This window comes from Neoarius graeffei, chromosome 1, assembly GCF_027579695.1.
Source record: "Neoarius graeffei isolate fNeoGra1 chromosome 1, fNeoGra1.pri, whole genome shotgun sequence".
Taxonomy (NCBI): Eukaryota; Metazoa; Chordata; class Actinopteri; order Siluriformes; family Ariidae; genus Neoarius; species Neoarius graeffei.
The window spans coordinates 5,256,484-5,282,455 of NC_083569.1; the positions used below are offsets into that span (position 1 = coordinate 5,256,484).

General features: G+C 39.1%; 1 protein-coding gene across 1 annotated transcript; it reads right to left on the bottom strand.

Moving 5' to 3' along the window:
* Positions 1–100: 100 nt before the first annotated feature.
* shha (sonic hedgehog signaling molecule a) lies at positions 101–25,972 on the bottom strand. Its single transcript, XM_060921183.1, has 3 exons — positions 25,381–25,972; positions 9,632–9,893; positions 101–2,032 (listed from the first exon to the last, which is right to left on the bottom strand). Exons 1-3 carry the CDS (start codon positions 25,669–25,671, stop codon positions 1,380–1,382), a joined length of 1,206 nt encoding a protein of 401 aa, XP_060777166.1. The 5' UTR covers positions 25,672–25,972; the 3' UTR covers positions 101–1,379.

The following is a 25,972-nucleotide window of genomic DNA, read 5'->3' on the forward strand; positions in this document are numbered from 1 at the left end:
AAAAGAGGAAAATAAATAAATAAATTACAGAAACATCATTTCTTTGTCACAATTTTTATAATATAAACATATAAATAATCATCTCTATACATTTCCTGACACATTGAGCCTGTGCATATCTGCTACATTTTATTCCTATAAAACTAGTCACCTATTACAAAAAAAAAAAAAATGGAGGGGGAAAATACATTTTAGTAAATTTACACAAGTTACGTATTAATTCAGTTTGTAACTCTGCAGTTAGGAGGGTGAAATGTCCAAAATGTGCAGTTCTGTTTTCCGAAAAAGAGCAACAACAAGAGAAACAGGTAAAAAAAAAAAAGTCAGACTGGACATGAGGCAAAATGCTGAAAAAATAAAAATAATAATAATAAAAATTAAGGATAATACCACGAAGAAACTCTATATGACTGTTTAAATTAAAATATATTCTCATAATTTACACTATTTCAAGTGATTCGGCAACGATCGAACAGTCAAAATCATCTAATTTACAATTCTGTGTAGAAAAATATAATTTATGGCCCCCCCCATCCCGAAAAATATATATAACAGTCAGTCAGTCAGTCAGATGCACGTAGGCATGTGCCGATAAAATAACGTCTAAAAATAATGTCGTTATTTAGGACGAGGCAGCAATTTAAAGTCTTTTATTTTATTGTGAAGAAATTTGAATGAGAAATTCGAACACCGATTTTGACTGAAGTCCAAAAAGGGCGGGGCTTAAGTTAAATTTGAGATTAGTTTTTCTGTTCTTTTTTTAGCTCAGCGTGTTTAGCACAAAATACTGGCTTTAATAGATGCGATTAAAGTTAGCTTAATGGTAGCTGGCTGATCGTAAGCGAACCTGGCTGCTAGCTTCAATTACACAATGTTTAAGTTAAGCCCCGCCCCCTTGTTGATGCCTGTAAGAAGGAAAAAGTGCCGAAAGGTGAAGAAATTGTTGTTGTCGCGAAACGATCGGCACATGCCTTCGACGCACAGGACGTTTTTCATTCGGTTTTCTTTCGTTCTTGAAGTATACAAAAATAGATTCTGCACATCCGGTGGGTACACACACATGCGGAAACACAATCCTGGATATATATATATATGTGTGTGTGTGTGTGTGTGTGTGTGTGTGTGAGAGAGAGAGATCAGCAGCCCGAGTTCACTTATGAATAAATTATTCAGGACACTTTTAAGGCTCCATTTCTTTCTTTTTTCCATTTTTTTTGAGATGGTGTCTGTGAAATAATAAATATCGCTCCTCTTTTTCCTCTTCCAGAAAGGGGGGCCCGTTTGTCTCTTTTTCTTTATATTCTAATATTGTCTTGTGTCCTACATTAGTCTTTGATATATTTATATTTATTTATAGACATATATAGGCATTTTGCCTTTCAGCTCTTGTCCTCCATGCTGAGTGGATGAAAAGCGGCTTCGCCTAAAATCCGTGTCCCAATTCGGTACAGAAATTCAGAGTACCAGTGAACGCCGTCATTTGCTGATCCGCTGAACAAAAACGGTGCCACCTTGTGGACAAGGCGGAGGGGTGTGAACGCTAAGTGCGCCAGCTTCTGGTTCTGTACAGCGGCGTAACAGGAAGCGAGGACGTCGTCCACCATGATGGTGCCGTGACTTGTGAGCGGCGCGAAGGATCCGTCGCGTTCTTCTTCGTAAATCCGATCCACCGTGACCGCACGAAGACGGCGTCCTCCTTCATCCAGTATCATCACTTCCTGTCCCGGTGTGATGTCGCTGGCGAATGTCTCGGTCAGTGTGGAGTTCTGGAGGATGAAGAGCAGGTGTGCGGCTGTCAGCGCGATCTTCATCGGCGGGTTTCTGGTCTCGATGACGCGGAACGCTCGTCTTCTGGCGCTGTCGTGGTCTGCAAACATGATAAACTCGCTGTAGATGAGATTCCCGGATTCGTCCGCTGCCAAAACCTCGTCTCCCACTTTCAGGTCCTTCACCTCCTTTATTGCGCCATCTTTCAGGCGAACGCGGGCCGAGCTGGGAAAACAGCCTCCTGACTTCGCTGCCACAGAGTTCTCTGTAGAGAGATATAAAACATTTTTAACCAAATATTACTCCATATTTATTGTAAATTTTATTTATGTGCCAGAGGTACTTTGGTAGCCTCGAGCAGCGATAATCGGGGTCCAAGCTGTTTGGATCATTTGGATGCCGGTTTCTTATTTAACTGGTAATGAAAGATGGTTTAAATGCAATGCAAGCTGAAATAAGGAGACGCGATCTCGCTGATGTTGATGTCATTAACGTTACTCGTCCTATTCAGCGCACACCGCCTTTAAAAAAGTGGCCTTTTTATTACATCCTTATGAACGTTATTGGTCAAAAGTCAAAGTCCGTCCCGTGCCAGGACCCGGTTTTCCCAGGCAGTCGTCTCCTGTCCCAGTCCTAACCAGGCCTTTAAGGTGCATTGGGCGGCGCCGATCTCCATTTCTATAGCCCTCCACCTATTACATAGCTAGGGTTACAGTGGTGGGCGGGTCCTCTGGTAACCGCAAAAGTTTGACTCTCTATTCACATCTGTATTGTTGCGTACCTCACCAGATGGCTATAGGTACTATTTTTATGAAGGTCTTTGGTATGACCCAATCGTTAGTAGGACTCACGATCTCCCGGTCAAAAGGCAGACACAATAACCACTTGACCAACTCACAGTCGAGTGTTATTGGTAGTGTGCGCAAATTTAAAACTGAAATAATATAGCTGTACCTCTCGATGTTTTGAACATTTTTCATAGGAATAGCTAACAGTTTTTACTGTCGAGAAAATTTCAAATAAGTAGATAAGGAAATGATGGTACACTTCCAGCCAAGGCTGTCAATCACTTTATTCCCAAGTGTAGCCACATCTTCTTACGATATAGTGGAATAACATTTTAAAAAGCCTAATTTCTCGTGGACATCCACATCGAGAAAGCCAACACTTCCAATCAGACGTGAAAAGTGACATGGACGGTAAGCTATTTTGTTATTGAAGCACAGAGACATGGGTGGTGCTAAAAACTGTACTGTAGCCAGCCAGCAGGGGCACTAAACCTGTGGTGGCTTCGCTTTTTCAAGACGTTACACTGTCTTACCATGTCTATTCAGAGTCTATGTGTCATACACCTGTATAAGCTACTGATTGGACACTCAGACTGGCTTATTCAGCCACATAAAATTCATTGTCTCATGACAAAATATCATCGGAATAAATAAAGGAACTGGTTTGATGTATCAAATTTTCTTGATCAACTTTTGGTTGAACAATGGTGTAGTAATTAGCACTGTCACCTCACAGCAAGAAGGTCCGGGTTTGAGCCCCGTGGCCGGCGAGGGCCTTTCTGTGTGGAGTTTGCATGTTCTCCCCGTGTCCGCGTGGGTTTCCTCCGGGTGCTCCGGTTTCCCCCACAGTCCAAAGACATGCAGGTTAGGTTAACTGGTGACTCTAAATTGACCGTAGGTGTGAATGTGAGTGTGAATGGTTGTCTGTGTCTATGTGTCAGCCCTGTGATGACCTGGCGACTTGTCCAGGGTGTACCCCGCCTCTCGCCCGTAGTCAGCTGGGATAGGCTCCAGCTTGCCCGTGACTCTGTAGGACAGGATAAGCGACTACAGATGATGGATGGATGGATGGATGGATGGATGGTCTCTTGAAGCTTTAGACTGAATTTCAAATAGTGTGAAAATGCAGAAACTTCTAACAGTTGAACTTATGATGGTTGGTAAAAGTGCATTATACAAAACAGAAAAAAAGGAATTTTTAATTGTAAGTCAAGTAATTTCTGGGAAATGGTAAAAAGTAAATGTCTTTGTTGTCGCAACATCGTTTGACTGTTTGTGCTAACGTTAAATAGTGCTATTTAACATGTTCTAAGTTAAATAGTGATAATTTAACATGGTTCAAGTTAAGCAGTGGTAATTCAGTATAAGTAAAATAGTGGTAATGTAACATGTTCTAAGTTAAATCATGATCATTTAACATGTTTTAAGTTGTGATAATTCAATACAAGTTAGATAGTGATAAGTTAACATGTGTTAAGTTAAATCGTGATAATTTAACGTTTTAAGTTAAATAGGGATACTTTAACATATCTTAAATTAAATAGTGAAAATGTAACATGTTCTAAGTTAAATCGTGATCATTTAACAGGTTTTAAGTTGTGATAATTCAATATAAGTTAGATAGTGATAAGTTAACGTGTTAAATTAAATAGTGATAATTTAACGTTTTAAGTTGTGATAATTCAATACAAGTTAAACAGTGATCATTTAAGATTTTCTAAGTTAAATAGTGATAATTTAACATGTTCTAAGTAAAATAGTGTTAATTCAATTTGTCTGAAGTTGTGATAATTCAATATGAATTAAACAGTGATAATTCAAAATGTTTTAAGTTAAATAGTGACAAATTAACATTTTCTATGTTAAACAGTGATAATTTAATATGTTTTAAGTTAAGCAGTGATAATTCAACAAGCTATAAGTTAAATAGTGATAATTTAACATGTTCTAAGTTAAATAGTGTTAATTCAACATGTCCTAAGTTGTGATAATTCAATATAAGTTAAACAGTGATAATTTTACATGTTTTAAGTTAAACAGTGAAAATTTAACATGATCTAAATTAAATAGTGACAAATTAACATTTTCTATGTTAAATTGTGATAATTTAACATGTTTTAAGTTGTGATAATTCAATATAAGTTAAACAGTGATCATTTAATATTTTCTAAGTTAAATAGTGATAATTTAATGTTTTAAGTTGTGATAATTCAATATAAGTTAAACAGTGATCATTTAAGATTTTCTAAGTTAAATAGTGATAGTTTCACATGTTTTAAGTTAAACAGTGATAATTCAACATGTTCTAAGTTAAATAGTGTTAATTCAACATGTCCTAAGTTGTGATAATTCAATACAAGTTAAACAGTGATAATTCAACATGTTTTAAGTTAAACAGTGATAATTTAACATGTTCTAGGTTAAATAGGGAAAATTTTACATGTTTTAAGTTAAAAAGTGATAATTTAACAGATTCTAAATTAAATAATGACAAATTAACATTTTCTATGTTAAACAGTGATAATTTAATGTTTTAAGTTAAGCAGTGATAATTCAACAAGTTTTAAGTTAAATAGTGATAATTTAACATGTTTTAATTTAAACAGTGATAATTCAACATGTTCTAAGTTAAATAGTGATAGTTTCACATGTTTTAAGTTAAACAGTGATAATTCAACATGTTCTAAATTAAATAGTGTTAATTCAACATGTCCTAAGTTGTGATAATTCAATATAAGTTAAACAGTGATAATTCAACATGTTTTAAGTTAAACTGTGATAATTTAACATGTTCTAGGTTAAATAGTGATACTTTAACATGTTTTAAGTTAAACAGTAATAATTTAATATGTTCTTAGTTAAATAGTGATAATTCAACATGTTTTAAGTTAAATAATGATCATTTAACATTTTAAGTTAAACAGTGATGACTTAATATGTTCTAAGTTAAATAGGTGTAATTTAACATGTTTTAAGTTATACAGTGATAATTCAACATGTTCTAAGTTAATTAGTGATAATTCAAAAAGTTTTAAGTTAAATAGTGATAATTCAACATGTTCTAAGTTAAACAGTGATAATTTCACATGTTTTAAGTTAAATAGTGATAGTTTCGCATGTTTTAAGTTAAACAGTGATAATTCAACATGTTCTAAATTAAATAGTGTTAATTCAACATGTCCTAAGTTGTGATAATTCAATATAAGTTAAACAGTGATAATTCAACATGTTTAAGTTAAACTGTGATAATTTAACATGTTCTATGTTAAATAGTGAAAAATGTACGTTTTAAGTTAAAAAGTGATAATTTAACAGATTCTAAATTAAATACTGACAAATTAACATTTTCTATGTTAAATTGTGATAATTTAACATGTTTTAAGTTGTGATAATTCAATATAAGTTAAGCAGTGATAATTTAACATGTTTTAAGTTAGTGATACTTTAACATGTTTTAAGTTAGTGATACTTTAACATGTTTTAAGTAAAACAGTAATAATTTAATATGTTCTTAGTTAAATAGTGATAATTCAACATGTTTTAAGTTAAATAATGATCATTTAACATTTTAAGGTAAACAGTGATGACTTAATATGTTCTAAGTTAAATAGGTGTAATTTAACATGTTTTAAGTTATACAGTGATAATTCAACATGTTCTAAGTTAATTAGTGATAATTCAAAACGTTTTAAGTTAAATAGTGATAATTCAACATGTTCTAAGTTAAACAGTGATAATTTCACATGTTTTAAGTTGTTGTAATTCAATATAAGTTAAATAGCGATAATTCAACATGTTTTAAGTTAAACAGTGATAATTTAACATGTTCTAGGTTAAATAGTGATAATTTTACATGTTTTAAGTTAAAAAGTGATCATTTAACAGATTCTAAATTAAATAGTGACAAATTAACATTTTCTATGTTAAATAGTGATAATTTAACATGTTTTAAGTTGTGATAATTCAATACAAGTTAAATAGTGATAATTCAACATTGTCTAAGTTAAATAGTGATAATTTAATGTTTTAAGTTAATTAGTGATAATTCAAAACGTTTTAAGTTAATTAGTGATAATTCAAAATGTTCTAAGTTAAACAGTGATAATTTCACATCTTTTAAGTTGTTGTAATTCAATATAAGTTAAATAGCGATAATTCAGCATGTATTAAGTTAAACAGTGATAATTTAACAAGTTCTAGGTTAAATAGTGATAATTTTACATGTTTTAAGTTAAAAAGTGATAATTTAACAGATTCTAAATTAAATAGTGACAAATTAACATTTTCTATGTTAATTAGTGATAATTCAATATGTTTTAACCTCCTAAGGCCCAAGCTGCTTTTTTTACATGCATTTTTTATTTCTCTTTGCTATTTGGGCTTATTAGAACCTGATTAGAATAAAAACTAAGCATCATCTTTTGATAAGATGTACTTTTAGAGAAAAAGTATGTCCACATATGTGGATTCTTGTTCCGAATTTCCATAAAGTGCTGTCCACGCATGTGACCGCTAAGCCCTAGGAGGTTAAGTTAATTAGTGATAATTCAAAATGTTTTAAGTTAAACAGTGATAATTTAACATGTTTTAAGTTAGTGTTAATTCAACATGTTCTAATTGTGATAATTCAATATAAGTTAGTGATAATTCAACATGTTCTAAGTTAAATAGTGATAATTCAGCGTGTTTTACGTTAAACAGTGATAATTTAATATGTTCTAAGTTAAATAGTGTTAATTCAACATGTTCTAAGTTGTGATAATTCAATATGAGCTAAATAGTGATAATTCAACATGTTTGAAGTTAAATAGTGAAGTATTTTTGTGTTTAGAAACATCTTATGTTGTGTGTAGTGAATGAGACGAAGGGAATAAGGCGCATATTGGAACACAGCCTTTCAGCAAACAAGATCAATCAGAGCAGCTTGTGTGAATTCGGTTAGAATCTTCCCAAAGAACCTGCATATGTGTGTGTGTGTGTGTGTGTGTGTGTGTGTGTGTGTGTGTGTGTGTGTGTGTGTGTGTGTTCACGGGAAGAGGCTCGGACAGCTCTAATTAAAAAAAGCTCCAATAAAGGAGGTGACATTGTCATTCTAATTACAGTTTGTGTACGAAGCTCTTGGAAAATAAAAGACGGGACACTTCTGGGCCTTTTTCCCAGCAACTTGCTCATATTTGCTCAGGTGCAGGAACGTCTGGGTGACAATTCACACACACACACACACACACACACACACACACACACACACACACACATTGCCTGGTAAAAAAGAAAGAATAGGTATTTGCTCTTGTCTGATTCTCTGCTGATGGAGATTTGAATGTAAATTAGGTCTGAAATGGCAGACTAACGTCAAAGCCACCTTTTAATTTCCCATCATGCTTCTCTCTTCACATTCCTGACTCTCGGATCACACTTTCGGCAAACACGGCTAAAGGTTTGTGCTTCTTCTACTTCTTTTTTTTTTTAAACCCTAATCCTCTCATCAGATCCTGGGCCACGGAAATCCTCCTTTATTTGTGAAGGCATGTGACCTCCGAGTGACACAGACTTCAGTAAATATGTCAAAACGTGTGTTTGGAATCGCAATCCACAGATTCGGTCTTTAAACAGATTGAAACGCGGACGATGTGCTAATAGAGGAGATGGGATTTATCCGCACGGTTTTTTCCCAAATGAACAGGAGAGAGAGAGAGAGAGAGAGAGAGAGAGAAAAAAGTTTGAACAGATTTGAATGGATTATAATCCTATTATATGACATAATTGGATTTCAAGCAGATTGACAATTTGTCTGTGTATGAATTCATTTCTTTTCAATTATATCGCATCCCACAGCCATGAAACGATGCAGTCTATTCCAGATTATATCAAATACTACACAACAAAACATAAACGTAAATGAATAAATACATAAACAAATAAGAATGAAAGTAAGAATAAAAATAATTTTTTTAAAAAATGATTTAAAATAAATAAATAAATAAATAAATAAGAAAAGGTACCCTTTTCTACACTGGATAAAAATAATTTTATTATTATTATTTTGATTTTAACAAGTCACAAAATTATTAATTCATTTCAAAAATATTTGCTATACTAAAATGTCAAGAATTCTAATAAAGTGATTATTAATGCTTAATGATAAATAAAATAAATGAGTAAATTGCCAAATGGATTTTTTTTCCCCGATTCGATCTGCAGCACAAGGATAATTAATTTTTCCCCCATAAAGAGTTTCTCCCTCACAGAGACTGAGTGGGGCGATATAAGCTCACTAATCACCATCACACACACACACACACACACACACACTCCTGGGAATCTAATGATAGGGATTATAACGATAGAATGGACATGTAATAATAATAATAATAATAATAAGGATTTGAGCGAAGATGAAATGAGGATAAAGTTAAAAGGATCATGACGAGGAAACGTTTTACTGATTTAATGTTTGAAGCTACTGAGGAAGCAAAACTTATTCGTGGTTTGGAAACGAACAGAAAATCAGATTGTAAAAAGTTGTTCAAAAGCGGGGGATCAATAAAGATAAATGTCAACCTGAACATAAATGTATGAATTAAAAAAAAAGAAAGAAAATGTTTTATCATGAAAGAAGCCGTTTTAAAATTAAAGAAAGTAAACTGTCTAAATATTTCACATGTACAGAAACGGAAAAAAAAAAGATTTGTTTCGGGAAAAATTTCAAATGAAAGAAAAATCAAAATGTAATATTTTGAAATTGAATTAAGAAAAAAAAACGACTTAACGTCATGAATTTTAGGATTATTTTTGTCATTCTGGATCATACCTTTGTACTGATTTCTTTTTAGTGTGTTGATGAAGAAATTTTCTGTAAACTATGACGAGGTTTTTCAGAGAACGAGCCTCTTCTTCTGTTTGAATATAACACAGGACACACACTTTTCACACACACACGCCATCCAGTCCCGAGAACACAGAGGCTCTTATTACAGAGTGAATCACACACACACACATTTATCTCCGCGCTCTTCAGTTCATCCATGTTTTATGGACAGGTCTCATTCTGTTTTTATCGGCTGTACATTTCTTACCTGCTTTAACGGAGCAGTGGATGTGAGCTTTGGACTCGTAGTACACCCAGTCGAAGCCGGCCTCCACTGCTAAGCGCGACAGCGTGCCGTATTTGCTCTTGTCTCGGTCGGACGTGGTGATGTCCACGGCTCGGCCTTCGTAGTGAAGCGACTCTTCGAAATGGTGGCCGTCTTCGTCCCATCCTTCGGTCACGCGCAGTTTCACACCCGGCCACTGGTTCATCACCGAGATCGCCAGCGAGTTCAGCTTGTCTTTGCATCTCTGAGAGAGGAAACAGGAAACGAATCAGCGAATAAGACACTTTTACGGTTCTGAGAGCAAACCTGGACCCTTGGGTTTTGTTTTTACTGAGATTGGATCAAAATGCGTTATAATGTAGGTTATCAAGTTGCGTTTTCAGAGTTACGTTTAATATCAGCGAAACAACTTAGTTCATGTTCTCATTGACATTATAGCAGCTATAAATGGCCCTTCCCTAACCAGCCTCTCTTTCTTCTTTCTCTTGAGGTTAAAATAAAACGCATTTTGCTTACTTACCTCATTACAAACGTATAAACTCCTCCTTCTTTCCTGAAGACTTTCAAACTGACACTGGAGACTTTTTCCATAAATGCTAAACAAGCATTTTAATTCTGCTTATCCTCGCTAAACTAGAACTGGTGCGAAATTGTAACGCTGAAACTTGGCAGGTGGCTATATTTTGGCGATGCCCCCTAGTGGACATATCTTCTTAAGGCCAATTTATGCTGACAACCCAGTCCTCGCAGATAGTGTCGCAGACAGTGTCTGCGTAGCCCCCCCCACCTTCGCAGACGCTCTGCGTGCACCTCCCAAAAATTGTGACCACCGCAGAAGCCTCGCAGACAGCGTCGCAGACAAGAGGGCTCTGAATGGTCCACTCTACATCCGCTGTACACGCACTTCCGCTTCCCTACTTTCCCGGTTTGGTTTGTTTTCACGACCGCCATTTTTAAAAACACGAGTGAAGATGGAGCAGCACGAAGAGCGGTTGATCGAGGAAGTGAGGAAGTACGTACATCTATACGACTCCAGTTCTAGTCATTATAAGTAACCGGAGGATAAACACTCCACTAACCACACCCACCAACTACTCCTAGCGACTTCGCGACTTCGCGCTCCCTTGCGTTGTAGCGGTGAATAACATCGCGCACGCCTATTACTCCCCGCTCAATGATAAATTACAACTGTCTGCGAAAAGCTATCTGCGAAAGCCTTGTCGCAAGAGCATGCAGAGGCCTTTACTCTTTGCATAGCCTACAGTACATAAACCGCCAGTTGGCCTACTGGTTTGCGTGTCTGCTTCTCGATTGGAAGATCGCGAGTTCTATTCGCGGTCGGGTCATACCAAAGACCATCATAAAAATGGTGCCTACTGCCATCTGGCAAGGCACGCTGCAATACATGTGTGAGTGGGGAGTCAAACTCTCGTGGTTACCAGAGGACCAGCCCCCCACTGTAACCCTAGCTGTATTGGCGAGAGGCCGAGGGCTATGGAAACAGAGATTGGTGCCGCCCAATTGCATGGCACGGGAAGGACTTTAGATAGCCTACATAGCAGGTTACGTAGTTGAGTGTGTTAACAATGGTGCTCAAACAGCAGCCACGTTCACACTAATATGGAACGTCTCAAGTATAACGTGTCTTTAATCTCAGATCTTAGAAGCCAGTGTATGCTAACGTTCGAAAAACAGGCTTGACTTGTGAATCTACTCAAAATGGAGGTGAAAATTGAGTTTACACGCAGAAAAGAGTGGTGTCTTGAAGGCTTTGGATATTACCCTGTCTTGGGGAACATTCCCTCAGAAAAAAGAGCATCTCTCTCTCTGAGGAAGAAGCCATTAAATATAGATAACTCATCCGTATTCGCTTCACTGCTCTAAAACGTATAGATCCAGCCGAGGAGCTGGAAACTGCGACACACATCTCTAACGCTGTGTTGTTTTATTTCACAAACCTTCCACATCATTTAAAGGTCTGTTTTTAGTGTTTTTTTAAAAAATGATCAGCATGATCAGAATTAGCTTGAACTGAGCAACAAGCTCTTTTTCTGTTTAACACGTTGCCCAATCATATAAACACTCATCAAAAGATGAATATCAAGTGATCATCTTTTTTTTAAAAAGGAACCCTCTCACACTTAGCAACACAAGCACAGTGACCGAGGTTGGGTTTTTTCACCATCTCATTAAAATGACGCATTGAACACACAGAGACGCAAAAGACGAGACGGGTCTGAGAACTTGTAGCACTCGAATGAAAGGGGAAAAAGGCAGGGAGCCGAGAGCTCGTTATTAATTCATCGGGTCGTGTGCCGCAAATCAAGCCAGCGGGCGTGAAGCGCAGCGGGACACATGGACGCTTTGGACGTCGCCTCTTAATCTGCTAACAAAGACTCGCCGCAGAAGAAACGCTTAGTGCCAGGGAGCCAAGATACAGAACATTTTACTGACCACACACACCTGCTTCAACGTGTGTGTGTGTGTGTGTGTGTGTGTGTGTGTGTGTGTGTGTGTGTGTGTGTATAAAATCATCAAACTGTGGTGCATTCTGATACATACAGGATCAAGGTGGAACTTTTTGTGAGTGTTACAAAGTGTGTATCAGTATCAACTAACCAATCAAAATCCACAGTTCTATCACCATCTCCATCAACTAACCAATCGAAATCCACAGTTCTATCACCATCTCCACCAACTAACCAATCGAAATCCACAGTTCTATCACCATCTCCACCAACTAACCAATCAAAATCCACAGTTCTATCACCATCTCCACCAAATAACCAATCGAAATCCACAGTTCTATCACCATCTCCACCAACTAATCAATCGAAATCCACAGTTCTATCACCATCTCCACCAACTAACCAATCGAAATCCACAGTTCTATCACAATCTCCACCAAATAACCAATCGAAATCCACAGTTCTATCACCATCTCCATCAAATAACCAATCAAAATCCACAGTTCTACCACCATCTCCACCAAATAACCAATAAAAATCTGTAGTTCTATCACCATATTCCAATCAAAATCCAGTTATCACAATCTCCACCAACTAACCAATCAAAATCCACATTTCTATCACCATCTCCACCAACTAACCAATCAAAATCCACAGTTCTATCACCATCTCCACCAAATAACCAATCGAAATCCACAGTTCTATCACCATCTCCACCAACTAACCAATCGAAATCCACAGTTCTATCACCATCTCCACCAACTAACCAATCGAAATCCACAGTTCTATCACCATCTCCACCAAATAACCAATCGAAATCCACAGTTCTATCACCATCTCCACCAAATAACCAATCGAAATCCACAGTTCTATCACCATCTCCACCAAATAACCAATCGAAATCCACAGTTCTATCACCATCTCCACCAACTAACCAATCGAAATCCACAGTTCTATCACCATCTCCACCAACTAACCAATCAAAATCCACAGTTCTATCACCATCTCCACCAACTAACCAATCGAAATCCACAGTTCTATCACCATCTCCACCAAATAACCAATCGAAATCCACAGTTCTATCACCATCTCCACCAAATAACCAATCGAAATCCACAGTTCTATCACCATCTCCACCAACTAACCAATCGAAATCCACAGTTCTATCACCATCTCCACCAACTAACCAATCAAAATCCACAGTTCTATCACCATCTCCACCAACTAACCAATCGAAATCCACAGTTCTATCACCATCTATACCAACTAACCAATCGAAATCCACAGTTCTATCACCATCTCCACCAAATAACCAATCGAAATCCACAGTTCTATCACCATCTCCACCAACTAACCAATCGAAATCCACAGTTCTATCACCATCTCCACCAACTAACCAATCGAAATCCACAGTTCTATCACCATCTCCACCAAATAACCAATCGAAATCCACAGTTCTATCACCATCTCCACCAACTAACCAATCGAAATCCACAGTTCTAGCACCATCTCCACCAAATAACCAATCGAAATCCACAGTTCTATCACCATCTCCACCAACTAACCAATCGAAATCCACAGTTCTATCACCATCTCCACCAAATAACCAATCGAAATCCACAGTTCTATCACCACATTCCAATCAAAATCCACAGTTCTATCACCATCTCCACCAACTAACCAATCAAAATCCACAGTTCTACCACCATCTCCACCAAATAACCAATAAAAATCCGTAGTTCTATCACCATATTCCAATCAAAATCCACAGTTATCACCATCTCCACCAAATAACCAATCGAAATCCACAGTTCTATCACCATCTCCACCAACTAACCAATCGAAATCCACAGTTCTAGCACCATCTCCACCAAATAACCAATCGAAATCCACAGTTCTATCACCATCTCCACCAACTAACCAATCGAAATCCACAGTTCTATCACCATCTCCACCAAATAACCAATCGAAATCCACAGTTCTATCACCACATTCCAATCAAAATCCACAGTTCTATCACCATCTCCACCAACTAACCAATCAAAATCCACAGTTCTACCACCATCTCCACCAAATAACCAATAAAAATCCGTAGTTCTATCACCATATTCCAATCAAAATCCACAGTTATCACAATCTCCACCAACTAACCAATCAAAATCCACATTTCTATCACCATCTCCACCAACTAACCAATCGAAATCCACAGTTCTATCACCATCTCCACCAACTAACCAATCGAAATCCACAGTTCTATCACCATCTCCACCAACTAACCAATCGAAATCCACAGTTCTATCACCATCTCCACCAAATAACCAATCGAAATCCACAGTTCTATCACCATCTCCACCAACTAACCAATCGAAATCCACAGTTCTAGCACCATCTCCACCAAATAACCAATCGAAATCCACAGTTCTATCACCATCTCCACCAACTAACCAATCGAAATCCACAGTTCTATCACCATCTCCACCAAATAACCAATCGAAATCCACAGTTCTATCACCACATTCCAATCAAAATCCACAGTTCTATCACCATCTCCACCAACTAACCAATCAAAATCCACAGTTCTACCACCATCTCCACCAAATAACCAATAAAAATCCGTAGTTCTATCACCATATTCCAATCAAAATCCACATTTCTATCACCATCTCCACCAACTAACCAATCAAAATCCACAGTTCTATCACCATCTCCACCAACTAACCAATCAAAATCCACAGTTCTATCACCATCTCCACCAACTAACCAATCGAAATCCACAGTTCTATCACCATCTCCACCAACTAACCAATCGAAATCCACAGTTCTATCACCATCTCCACCAAATAACCAATCGAAATCCACAGTTCTATCACCATCTCCACCAAATAACCAATCGAAATCCACAGTTCTATCACCATCTCCACCAACTAACCAATCGAAATCCACAGTTCTATCACCATCTCCACCAACTAACCAATCAAAATCCACAGTTCTATCACCATCTCCACCAACTAACCAATCGAAATCCACAGTTCTATCACCATCTCCACCAAATAACCAATCGAAATCCACAGTTCTATCACCATCTCCACCAAATAACCAATCGAAATCCACAGTTCTATCACCATCTCCACCAACTAACCAATCGAAATCCACAGTTCTATCACCATCTCCACCAACTAACCAATCAAAATCCACAGTTCTATCACCATCTCCACCAACTAACCAATCGAAATCCACAGTTCTATCACCATCTATACCAACTAACCAATCGAAATCCACAGTTCTATCACCATCTCCACCAAATAACCAATCGAAATCCACAGTTCTATCACCATCTCCACCAACTAACCAATCGAAATCCACAGTTCTATCACCATCTCCACCAACTAACCAATCGAAATCCACAGTTCTATCACCATCTCCACCAAATAACCAATCGAAATCCACAGTTCTATCACCATCTCCACCAACTAACCAATCGAAATCCACAGTTCTAGCACCATCTCCACCAAATAACCAATCGAAATCCACAGTTCTATCACCATCTCCACCAACTAACCAATCGAAATCCACAGTTCTATCACCATCTCCACCAACTAACCAATCGAAATCCACAGTTCTATCACCATCTCCACCAACTAACCAATCGAAATCCACAGTTCTACCACCATCTCCACCAAATAACCAATCGAAATCCACAGTTCTATCACCACATTCCAATCAAAATCCACAGTTCTATCAACATCTACACCAACTAACCAATCAAAATCCACAGTTCTACCACCATCTCCACCAAATAACCAATAAAAATCCGTAGTTCTATCACCATATTCCAATCAAAATCCACAGTTATCACAATCTCCACCAACTAACCAATCAAAATCCACATTTCTATCACCATCTCCACCAACTAACCAATCAAAATCCACAGTTCTATCACCATCTCCACCAACTAACCAATCAAAATCCACAGTTCTATCACCATCTCCACCAACTAACCAATCGAAATCCACAGTTCTACCACCATCTCCACCAAATAACCAATAAAAATCCGTAGTTCTATCACCATATTCCAATCAAAATCCACAGTTATCACTATCTCCACCAAATAACCAATCAAAATCCACAGTTCTATCACAATCTCCACCAACTAACCAATCGAAATCCACAGTTCTATCACCATCTCCACCAACTAACCAATCGAAATCCACAGTTCTATCACAATCTCCACCAACTAACCAATCAAAATCCACACTTTCTAGCACCATCTCCACCAAATAACCAATCAAAATCCACAGTTCTATCACCATCTCCACCAAATAACCAATCAAAATCCACAGTTCTATCACCATCTCCACCAACTAACCAATCAAAATCCACAGTTCTATCACCATCTCCACCAACTAACCAATCAAAATCCACAGTTCTACCACCATCTCCACCAAATAACCAATCGAAATCCACAGTTCTATCACCATCTCCACCAAATAACCAATCGAAATCCACAGTTCTATCACCATCTCCACCAACTAACCAATCGAAATCCACAGTTCTATCACCATCTCCACCAAATAACCAATCGAAATCCACAGTTCTATCATCATCTCCACCAAATAACCAATCAAAATCAACCGTTTCATCACAATTAAAGGAATCAATTACAACCAATAATTACTCATTATTTATTAGTTAAGCATTTACTTGATAACTGATTTGAAAATTAGCAATGCTAACAACTTGGTAATGATAAGCTTAGTTAAACTAACTAATTAATTACTTTACTAGCAACAGTCCTGCCATGCAAGTGAGGTCGGCTAAACACTTTCAGTTTGCTACAAGGCAAGACTGATAGCATGCTAACGCTAAGCCAGATGTTGGATCCTCCTGCAGGGTGTGTGATCTGCGGACTGTAGTGATGCGAGACAGCGGCGAGCTTGTAAAGCGTACCCCGTGTAGCTGGGCGTGTTCTGTGTGGTTCAGGTGAGTGGGAGCGCCTGGAGGCATCACACGCCGTCATAAGTGTAAATGACGTTTGATACACATCTGAGAAAAGACCAAACCACACCAGACGCTAGTTTCATCCCTCTGTTTTAAAGGACGAGGGGAAAAAAGAACGCAGCATAAAATTAAAAAGAGAGACTTTAAAACGCACCTGCAGTGAGTGGATTACAGAGCGGCCGATACTTACAGCTCTCTGTCTTGGACGCTTTAATGAGGTCCGTGTTTATTTTTTACCACCTTTTTCATTCGTTTTTAAAACCGATTCAACATTGGAGGCGAATCTGTACATGAACGTCAAAAAAGGATGCGTGAAATGATCGTGAGAAACCACAAAAAAGCGTCAACTCCTCCATCCTGATGATGTCATGCCTTTCCCTCTGACACTGGAGACTCCTTCCAAGGAAACGTATTCAAACGAGCACATTAATACAAACCTGTGATAGGCAGCTGCATTACTGTCAGAGCTGCTGTGACAGAAAATAAATCAACACCTTTCTGTTCTGACCGATCAGAGTTCAGAACTCAGCGGCAAGGTTGTTTTGAAAATTCAGACAAAAATCGTCGTGAAAAGTCCAGATGAGTTTCTGCAGCATATTTGGTTGAATTGTATCAGCATGTCCTTATATGGGCATAAAAGTGACGCCATTTTGTATCAAATTGCCAACTGGTCCACTGACCACCACATGACTTCATCTGCGAGCAGGAGGGATTCAGCCGTACAAACTTTTACTCATTCAAGCGCGTAAATTAAAGGCGAATCCATTGATTGGTTGTTGTGCAACCAATCAGAGTTGAGCTTTGAACCTAATGCGACTTTCCAGATGAAAAATGTCCGAGGATAAGCGTCTTGAGTTTACGCTCTGTACATCAGAATAATATTTGACAAAACAGCAAACAAATAAATAAAAGATTTAATTAATATGCAAAGTAATAAATTAATTAGCGAATTCAATTTAACCTAGAAATGATGACATTTGTTTGTACGATCATTACAAATTGAATGTTGAATTCACAATCGCTGAATTTAAGCCTAAATACGCTATGTCGTACGTTTAATTAAGCAATGCTGTATGGATTTGAATTTAATTAGCTGCGTAATTGTTCGTTCAATGGTTTGTTTTGCACGATGGTTAACGTTTGTGTGACGTGTCTGTGATGAAGATTTAAGTGACTCCAAAACACTCTCTTATGGTTCCTGAGGTTAAGGTTCAAGCAGATACGCAGAACCATGGCCTGACTTTTTGTTTATAAATGCCTTGAGACCTCAAGAATGGCACAGGAATAATTTTAAGCGTTAACAATAAATCTAATATAATAATTTTTACAATTAAAGTGATTTATATAGGTAGCGGTCTGAGTGAATGACCTTGACATCTGTGACGTCACCGCGGTAAGGCTGTCGGTCTCGTCGCCATTTCCGCTATACTAAAACACGGAGCTGACTGCAACTTCAAGCTTCCATTTTGAGCTAATTTATCGCCGTGCCACGTAGATGTGTTGCTGGCGGGTGCAGCAACACGTCAGAAGGTGGATTTACGTTGCATCGATGGCCCAAGAATGTTCAAACTGCAAAGATTTGAACGCGTTTTGTGTGAAGTTCACGGGCACACTGGGCGCCTACGAAGTGGTCTCTCCTTTGCACATTTTACTGAAGACTCGTACGAAACCTCTGATCTGTTGAGGAGCATCGGCTATAAGCCCGTTTTGAAAGCGGGTGCAGCATCAACAATTAAAGGAAAAGAAAACTACAAGAAAAGTTCAGTTGTACCAGTTCTCCTGAAGTGTGAGCCGAGGCTTGTTGCTAAAACCCGGGACGGAACGGGACGTGGCATATTATCGCTCAGGCAGTGACCTCCCTGCGGTTGTTGCTAAAACCCGATGACGTCCCGTCCCGTCCTGGGTTTTAGTAACTGCCTGAGCCGAGCAGTAATGGCGGAGTATTCAGTATGGAGAAAATGGAGAATGAGTGGACCAGCTGTCTGATTTTTCCACTGGATATGCTCCGGCAATATCTTGCCCTTACGTGGAAGAAGCGAATGAACGGAGAACTGAAGGAAGAACTGAAAGTCAGATTGTTTCAAAACAATCGGCCACAAGGTCGGCCTTCAAGAAGCGAGAACACAAACGGGTAAGATGCGACTCTCATTTGGTTACATCACAACAACAACACTTGTTGTCTACCTGCATTTAGATAAATACATGTAACTTGTATTGTGTGTTTAAGTTACCGGTATAAGATGATTTAATTTGCTCCAAAATGTGACTGTCTCAGTTAGTCTGATTATTTAGTTCGCCTTCAGTGAAAATGCATGCATGTACATGTATGTTGCATAAATTATAACACCTATCCTGTTTTAATGAGAGTCAACCCACAATCAATGAAGTCAAATCAGTCTTAGTTGAGCAAGTCGGTAACGGTATTTCTTAAGCCAGTATCTCACTGGGATGCGACAAATTGCAAACGTCATTCGCGAGAGAGTTTCAAAGTGTCTTGAAACATTCGCGGGGCTTCTCAGTTTCCTCGCATGAGTCGCAAAGTGTCGCTCCTTCGTCGCTGAAATTTTGAACGTGTTCAAAAAAATTCGTGTGACAAAATTTCTCTCAAAATAGCCGCACGTGGTGTCGCAAATCCGTCACGAACCCTTCTCAAGTCAGTTTCCGTGAGACAGGAAGTGTGAGTGTATCTCACTGGGCTGCGACGGCCTGCGACTAGTTGGAGACACAACAAGTGCGATAAAATATGCGAATATCAATTCAGTGTGATTCCAAGTGAAAATTGTCGCTAATTCGCATATTTTATCGCAATTGTTGTGTGTCCAACTAGTCGCAGGCTGTCGCAGCCCAGTGAGATACTACCCTTATGGTGATGATACACGGGGCAACTTTTTGGGCAATGCTGCCGAGCAATGTTGCTGGCAACGGGCAACTAGGTGAGACACAGGGCAACTTTTCAGGGCAACTAACAATGGGCAACAACAGTTAGCAACGGCAGTTTACAGTTAGCTAAAAAAATATCGATGTCTTAATTTTTGCTGTGACCATTTAATCAAGCTGTCTGTTGTTTTTTAGAGCTTTGGTGAGGTAAATTCCTCCATATAGAATATTAAAATAACTTACCGGCGTAAAAACAGATGAGGAGTCTCTCCATCTCTTCACTCCACTGACACTGAGCGGCCGCCATATTTGTTTGAAATTTCTGATCCGAACCTCACCGGAGGTCACATGACTCGATACTCGCGTTCTGATTGGCTTATCTCAAAAAGTTGCCAGAGATTATCAAAACCATTCAGAAAGAAACAATGTTGCCCAATCTCAATAGAAAAGAGTCAAAACGCAATTGCCCGGCAACATTGCTCGGCAACATTGCCCAAAAAGTTGCCCCGTGTATCATCACCATTACTTTCACTATAAATTTTTATTTATATGACTTTAGTCTATCGCTGTCAAAGGCCGAGGCCTTAAAACCGGTTACCGCAGTGATGTCACGCACTCAGGGCTGGCTGGCTCAGCGGGGCAGCTCCAATGCCAACTTTGCGGTCGATTTTAACTCTCAAAAATATATATATTTTTTATTCCCATTGATGCAGCATACAAGAGTCAAGGATGGAGATACTATCCACTCAGACATTTATTTAAAAATAAAGGCTCTGCATATCTGCTTTAAGGTTGATATGCAGCATAGCATTAATTCGCTACTTTGGTCATTAGGACTATGGAGGGATGGAGGGTCTTCATAAAGATAGAAAAACGAGAGAATGAGAGATTGAGAGAGAGAGAGAGAGAGTGTCCTTGCAAGGCTGATTTATCAAAGCACGACCTTCCTCCAAGTTTGTTTAGGAATAATTCCTGAAAAAAAAAATCGTTCTGGATAATGAAGCCTGTGGAGAATTTCCAGAAAATTCCATGCAGCTCCACTCTGAGCAATCCAGCAGCTCTCTGAAATTGGACGCTTCGTTCTGTCACTATATTTAGCAGCTCCAACTGATTCATTAATTACACAACGAGACGTTCATGTATATGTATAATGTATAATGAATATGTATAATGTATAATGAATATGTACATGTGTATGATGTATATGCATGACGGGATTATTTCTGTCTCTCTCTCTCTCTCTCTCTCCTCTTGCGTTTTTATAGATACGAGCACACGGGGCGTGTTTAATATTTTAAACCACCTGCCAGGACGAGGGAGTGAGACAGAGTGTGCACTTGGGGCCTTGTGTCACACTTTTTTTTTTTTGATTGAAAACAATAGAACATCCTGGGAATTAACACCTACCGTACAACGATACAGGTTCTAATGATTAATAGTGTTTGATAGTGTTTAAACTCGTAAAAACGTACGTTAATCCTCAACTCAAACGACATCCTTAACTCTATACCTCAACACTAAACACCACAGGTGTTAATCAGTCTTAATACTCATAGCGTTATATACAAAATCCCTGTCTTGCATTCGTCCGCAAACACCTTTGGTGTTCAATTCACTCGGAAGTGTTGAATCGACGTCTGATTATCCAAAAACGACAAATGAACACCGAGAAAACAAACACTTCTGACTGCTATTTCAACCTGGTATCACTGAACACTGTGTTAATTCAACACTACATGAGTGTTGAACGAATTCAGTCCCTGCTTTTAATCAAGCAAGAGGTATTGAGCCAGAGCCCAGGATTTAGCCCGTACGATGTTAATCACTAGTGTTCTTCAGTAGTGTTTGGTTATCCTTTAGCTGCTCGCTAGCACTAAAAGTGTTAAGTTGGTCCCAAACAGGTGGTTAGTGTTATTCAACACTGCAAACATCACGGCGAATTCAATACAGATTGAAAATTCTTTATAGATGCCGAATGATTAACACTGCAGTGAAGGAACACACACACAGTGTTGAATTTGCACCAAATCAACACCTACACTCGGAATTAACACTCACTGCTTGAAAGAAAGTGTACAGTGTTGAATTAACACCTCAAGTCTTAAACAAACAAACACTATGAAAAAGGTAATACTGGTGATCAGTCACATCCTGGTGGACTTTCAACACTGTAAAGTTACTTCAATAGTACAAGTGTTTAACAATTTAAACACGTTAACACCCAACATAAAAGAATGAAACACTAATTAAACACTCTGTTTCTTTATCAGCTCAATTCGTAGACTGATTTAAAAAAAACATCAGAGATTGTGAATTAACACCACGTAGTGTTGAATCAAAGTAGTGTTGAATGAAGCATACAGTGTTGGATCAACATCTGCACAAACAGACCCTGATAAAAGATAACTCACTAACATTGTACATGTTAATTCAAATAAAACTATTAGAGCTCAATCAAAAAAAAACACCTGTGGGTGTTAATTTAACATTGTAGGTGTTTATTCCCATGCCGCAGTGTGTTAAATCATCTCTGTTCTTTTAAACTGATTAAAATCAGTGAGTGTGAATAAACACCATAGTGAAATCAGAGCTGGTTGAATGAACACCTGGAGTCCACCTGAACACGACTAAACACCGATGGAACAAATTCAACACTGCTTGTTTGTCAATTTGGTCTTTTTCAACACAGTAGTTTAGGTGAATTAGGTGAAGAGATGGTTAAACACTATCTGAGCTATAATGGTACTGTATGAATTGAGGTTAGCAGATTATAATCTTTGGGGTTTGCAACATTTAACAGGTGTTGATTAAACACCTGTGTGATTTAATCTAACACTGAATTTGCAGAGTTCACAGTTTTGTAAAACTGCAGCATGAGAAAGAACACCGACATCGAATTAACCTGACGGTGTTGAATCAACGCAATTGTCCAAAAACGTCAAATCAACACCTTGAACAAACACTGCTGAATCAATTAACAGTGTTCAGTTGTGGATCAAACACTAAAGTGAACATGGGATAACGGTGATCCGTCATGTCCGAGCGCACTTTAAGTGTTAATTCAATACCAAAACATTAACTCAAAGTCTAAAGTCGAGGCTTTAATCCAACATTCAAACTCAACACAGCCTGTTTTAATCACGCCGCATCCACATCAGCTCCAACCTCAGGGCTCACGGAACTCATGCAGTGTTGGTGTTCATTCGACAACCTATTACAACAAATCTGTAGCTGTAGGTATTCGTTTCAAACTGTAGGTGTTAATATAATTCCCACACTGCAGTGTTAGTTCAGGGAAATGTGAGGGAATTAAGCAGTAATGCTGTGGTGCTCGATTAACACCGACGGTGCAGGTGACGGAACTCAACTGGATCTGGGATGGGTTCTGTGAAGCTGTGTGGTGTTGAATTGATTCATAGATGCTGCAACTACACAACACTCAACACTGTGTGTGTGTGAATGGTGTTGAATGAATGAATGAAGGCTGTAAAAGTGCTGCACCTCCCTTTTTAAAAAAATACAAATAAATGTGAATAAACACTGATCGTTATAACATCAATGAAACCGACTTCATGTTAATACTGTTACTGTTATAGTCACGTTGTTGCCCAAATGAGGATGGGTTCCCTTTTGAGTCTGGTTCCTGTCATGTCATCTGAGCGAGCTTTTCCTCGGCACCATCGCCACAGGCTTGCTCGGGATAAAATGAGCTCGTGTTTGAAGTCATTTGAATTCTGCAAGCCTTCTTGGCTGAATGAACACCTGTAGCTACCGAGAATGTGAAGGGGATGGAACCAATCTGATGCAGTTCAGGTTCAACACTGAGTGCAAGACAGAATTAAACACTACTGCATGCAACTGGTTACTGGATAAATGTGAATAAACCCTGATCTACGAAACCAACTTCATGTTAATACTGTTAATGTTATAGTCACATTGTCGCCCAAATGAGGATGGGTTCCCTTTTGAATCTGGTTCCTGCCACGTCGTCTGAGCGAGCTTTTCCTCGGCACCGTCGCCACAGGCTTGCTCGGGATAAAATGAGCACGTGTTTGAAGTCATTCGAATTCTGCAAAGCGACAATGTTTATTGTTAAGAAATAAACTCGACTTGATAAACACCAAGCCTTCTTGGCTGAATGAACACCTGTAGCTACCGAGAATGTGAAGGGGATGGAACCAATCTGATGCAGTTCAGATTCAACACTGAGTGCAAGACAGGATTAAACACTACTGGATGCAACTGGTTACTGGATAAATGTGAATAAACCCTGATCTACGAAACCGACTTCATCTTAATACTGTTAATGTTATAGTCACATTGTCACCCAAATGAGGATGGGTTCCCTTTTGAGTCTGGTTCCTGCCATGTCGTCTGAGCGAGCTTTTCCTCAGCACCGTCGCCACAGGCTTGCTCGGGATAAAATGAGCTCGTGTTTGAAGTCATTCAAATTCTGCAAGCCTTCTTGGCTGAATGAACACCTGTAGCTACCGAGAATGTGAAGGGGATGGAACCAGTCTGATGCAGTTCAGATTCAACACTACTGGATGCAACTGGTTACTGGATAAATGTGAATAAACCCTGATTTACGAAACCGACTTCATCTTAATACTGTTACTGTTATAGTCACGTTGTCACCCAAATGAGGATGGGTTCCCTTTTGAGTCTGGTTCCTGCCATGTCGTCTGAGCAAGCTTTTCCTCAGCACCGTCGCCACAGGCTTGCTTGGGATAAAATGAGCTCATGTTTGAAGTCATTCGAATTCTGCAAGCCTTCTTGGCTGAATGAACACCTGTAGCTACCGAGAATGTGAAGGGGATGGAACCAATCTGATGCAGTTCAGATTCAACACTACTGGATGCAACTGGTTAGTGGATAAATGTGAATAAACCCTGATCTACGAAACCGACTTCATGTTAATACTGTTAATGTTATAGTCACGTTGTCACCCAAATGAGGATGGGTTCCCTTTTGAGTCTGGTTCCTGCCACGTCGTCTGAGCGAGCTTTTCCTCGGCACCGTCGCCACAGGCTTGCTCGGGATAAAATGAGCTCGTGTTTGAAGTCATTCGAATTCTGCAAGCCTTCTTGGCTGAATGAACACCTGTAGCTACCGAGAATGTGAAGGGGATGGAACCAGTCTGATGCATGGATGGATGGATGGATGGATGGATGGAAGTGGTTACTGGATTCGAACCCAGATTGAAGATATAAGGTGTTCATTCCTTCATTCATTCAACATCTGTATGGTTCCATGCAGCAGTAAAGGGCTGGAGCCCATTCATTCATTCATGGGACACCCTTGGAAGAAAATGAGCTCCAGGAGTGATTAGTGTTGAGAGAGAAAGTGTGAGTGAGTGAGTGGGTGGGTGGGTGGGTGGGTGGGTACCTGGGTCATGAGTCGGTCGGCCCCGGTGTTCTCCTCGTCCTTGAAGATGATGTCCGGGTTGTAGTTGGGCGTGAGCTCTTTGAAGCGCTCCGAGTTGCGCGTGATCTTGCCCTCATAGCGCCCGCTCGCGCCCAGCGTTTTCTCCGCCACGTTCGGGATGAACTGCTTGTACGCGAGCGGGGTCAGCTTTTTCGGGTGTTTCCGGCGGCCGTAACCGCGGCCCGGACCGCACGCGCGCACCGGCAGCAGCACCAGCACCGACAGGCACAGACTCACCCACAGCGCGCGCATTGCTTTCTTTTTCTCCCCTCTCTCTCTCTCTCTCTCTTTTTTTTTATTCCTTTCTTTTTTTCTCCTCAAGTGGAAATTAAAATCAGAATCAGCAGCACCTGGAGATTTTTTTTTCCCCTGCTTCTTCTTCTTCTTCTTCTTTTTTTCCCCCCTGCAACCGGCTTCGGGACCGGTAATGCGCGCGCACGCGTGTATGCGTCTCTGTGTGTGCGTGTGCGTGTGTATGAGTGTATGTGTGTGTGTGTGAGAGAGAGAGAGAGAGAGAAGCACCGGGACTGTCTCGTGCGTCCTTGCCCTCTCC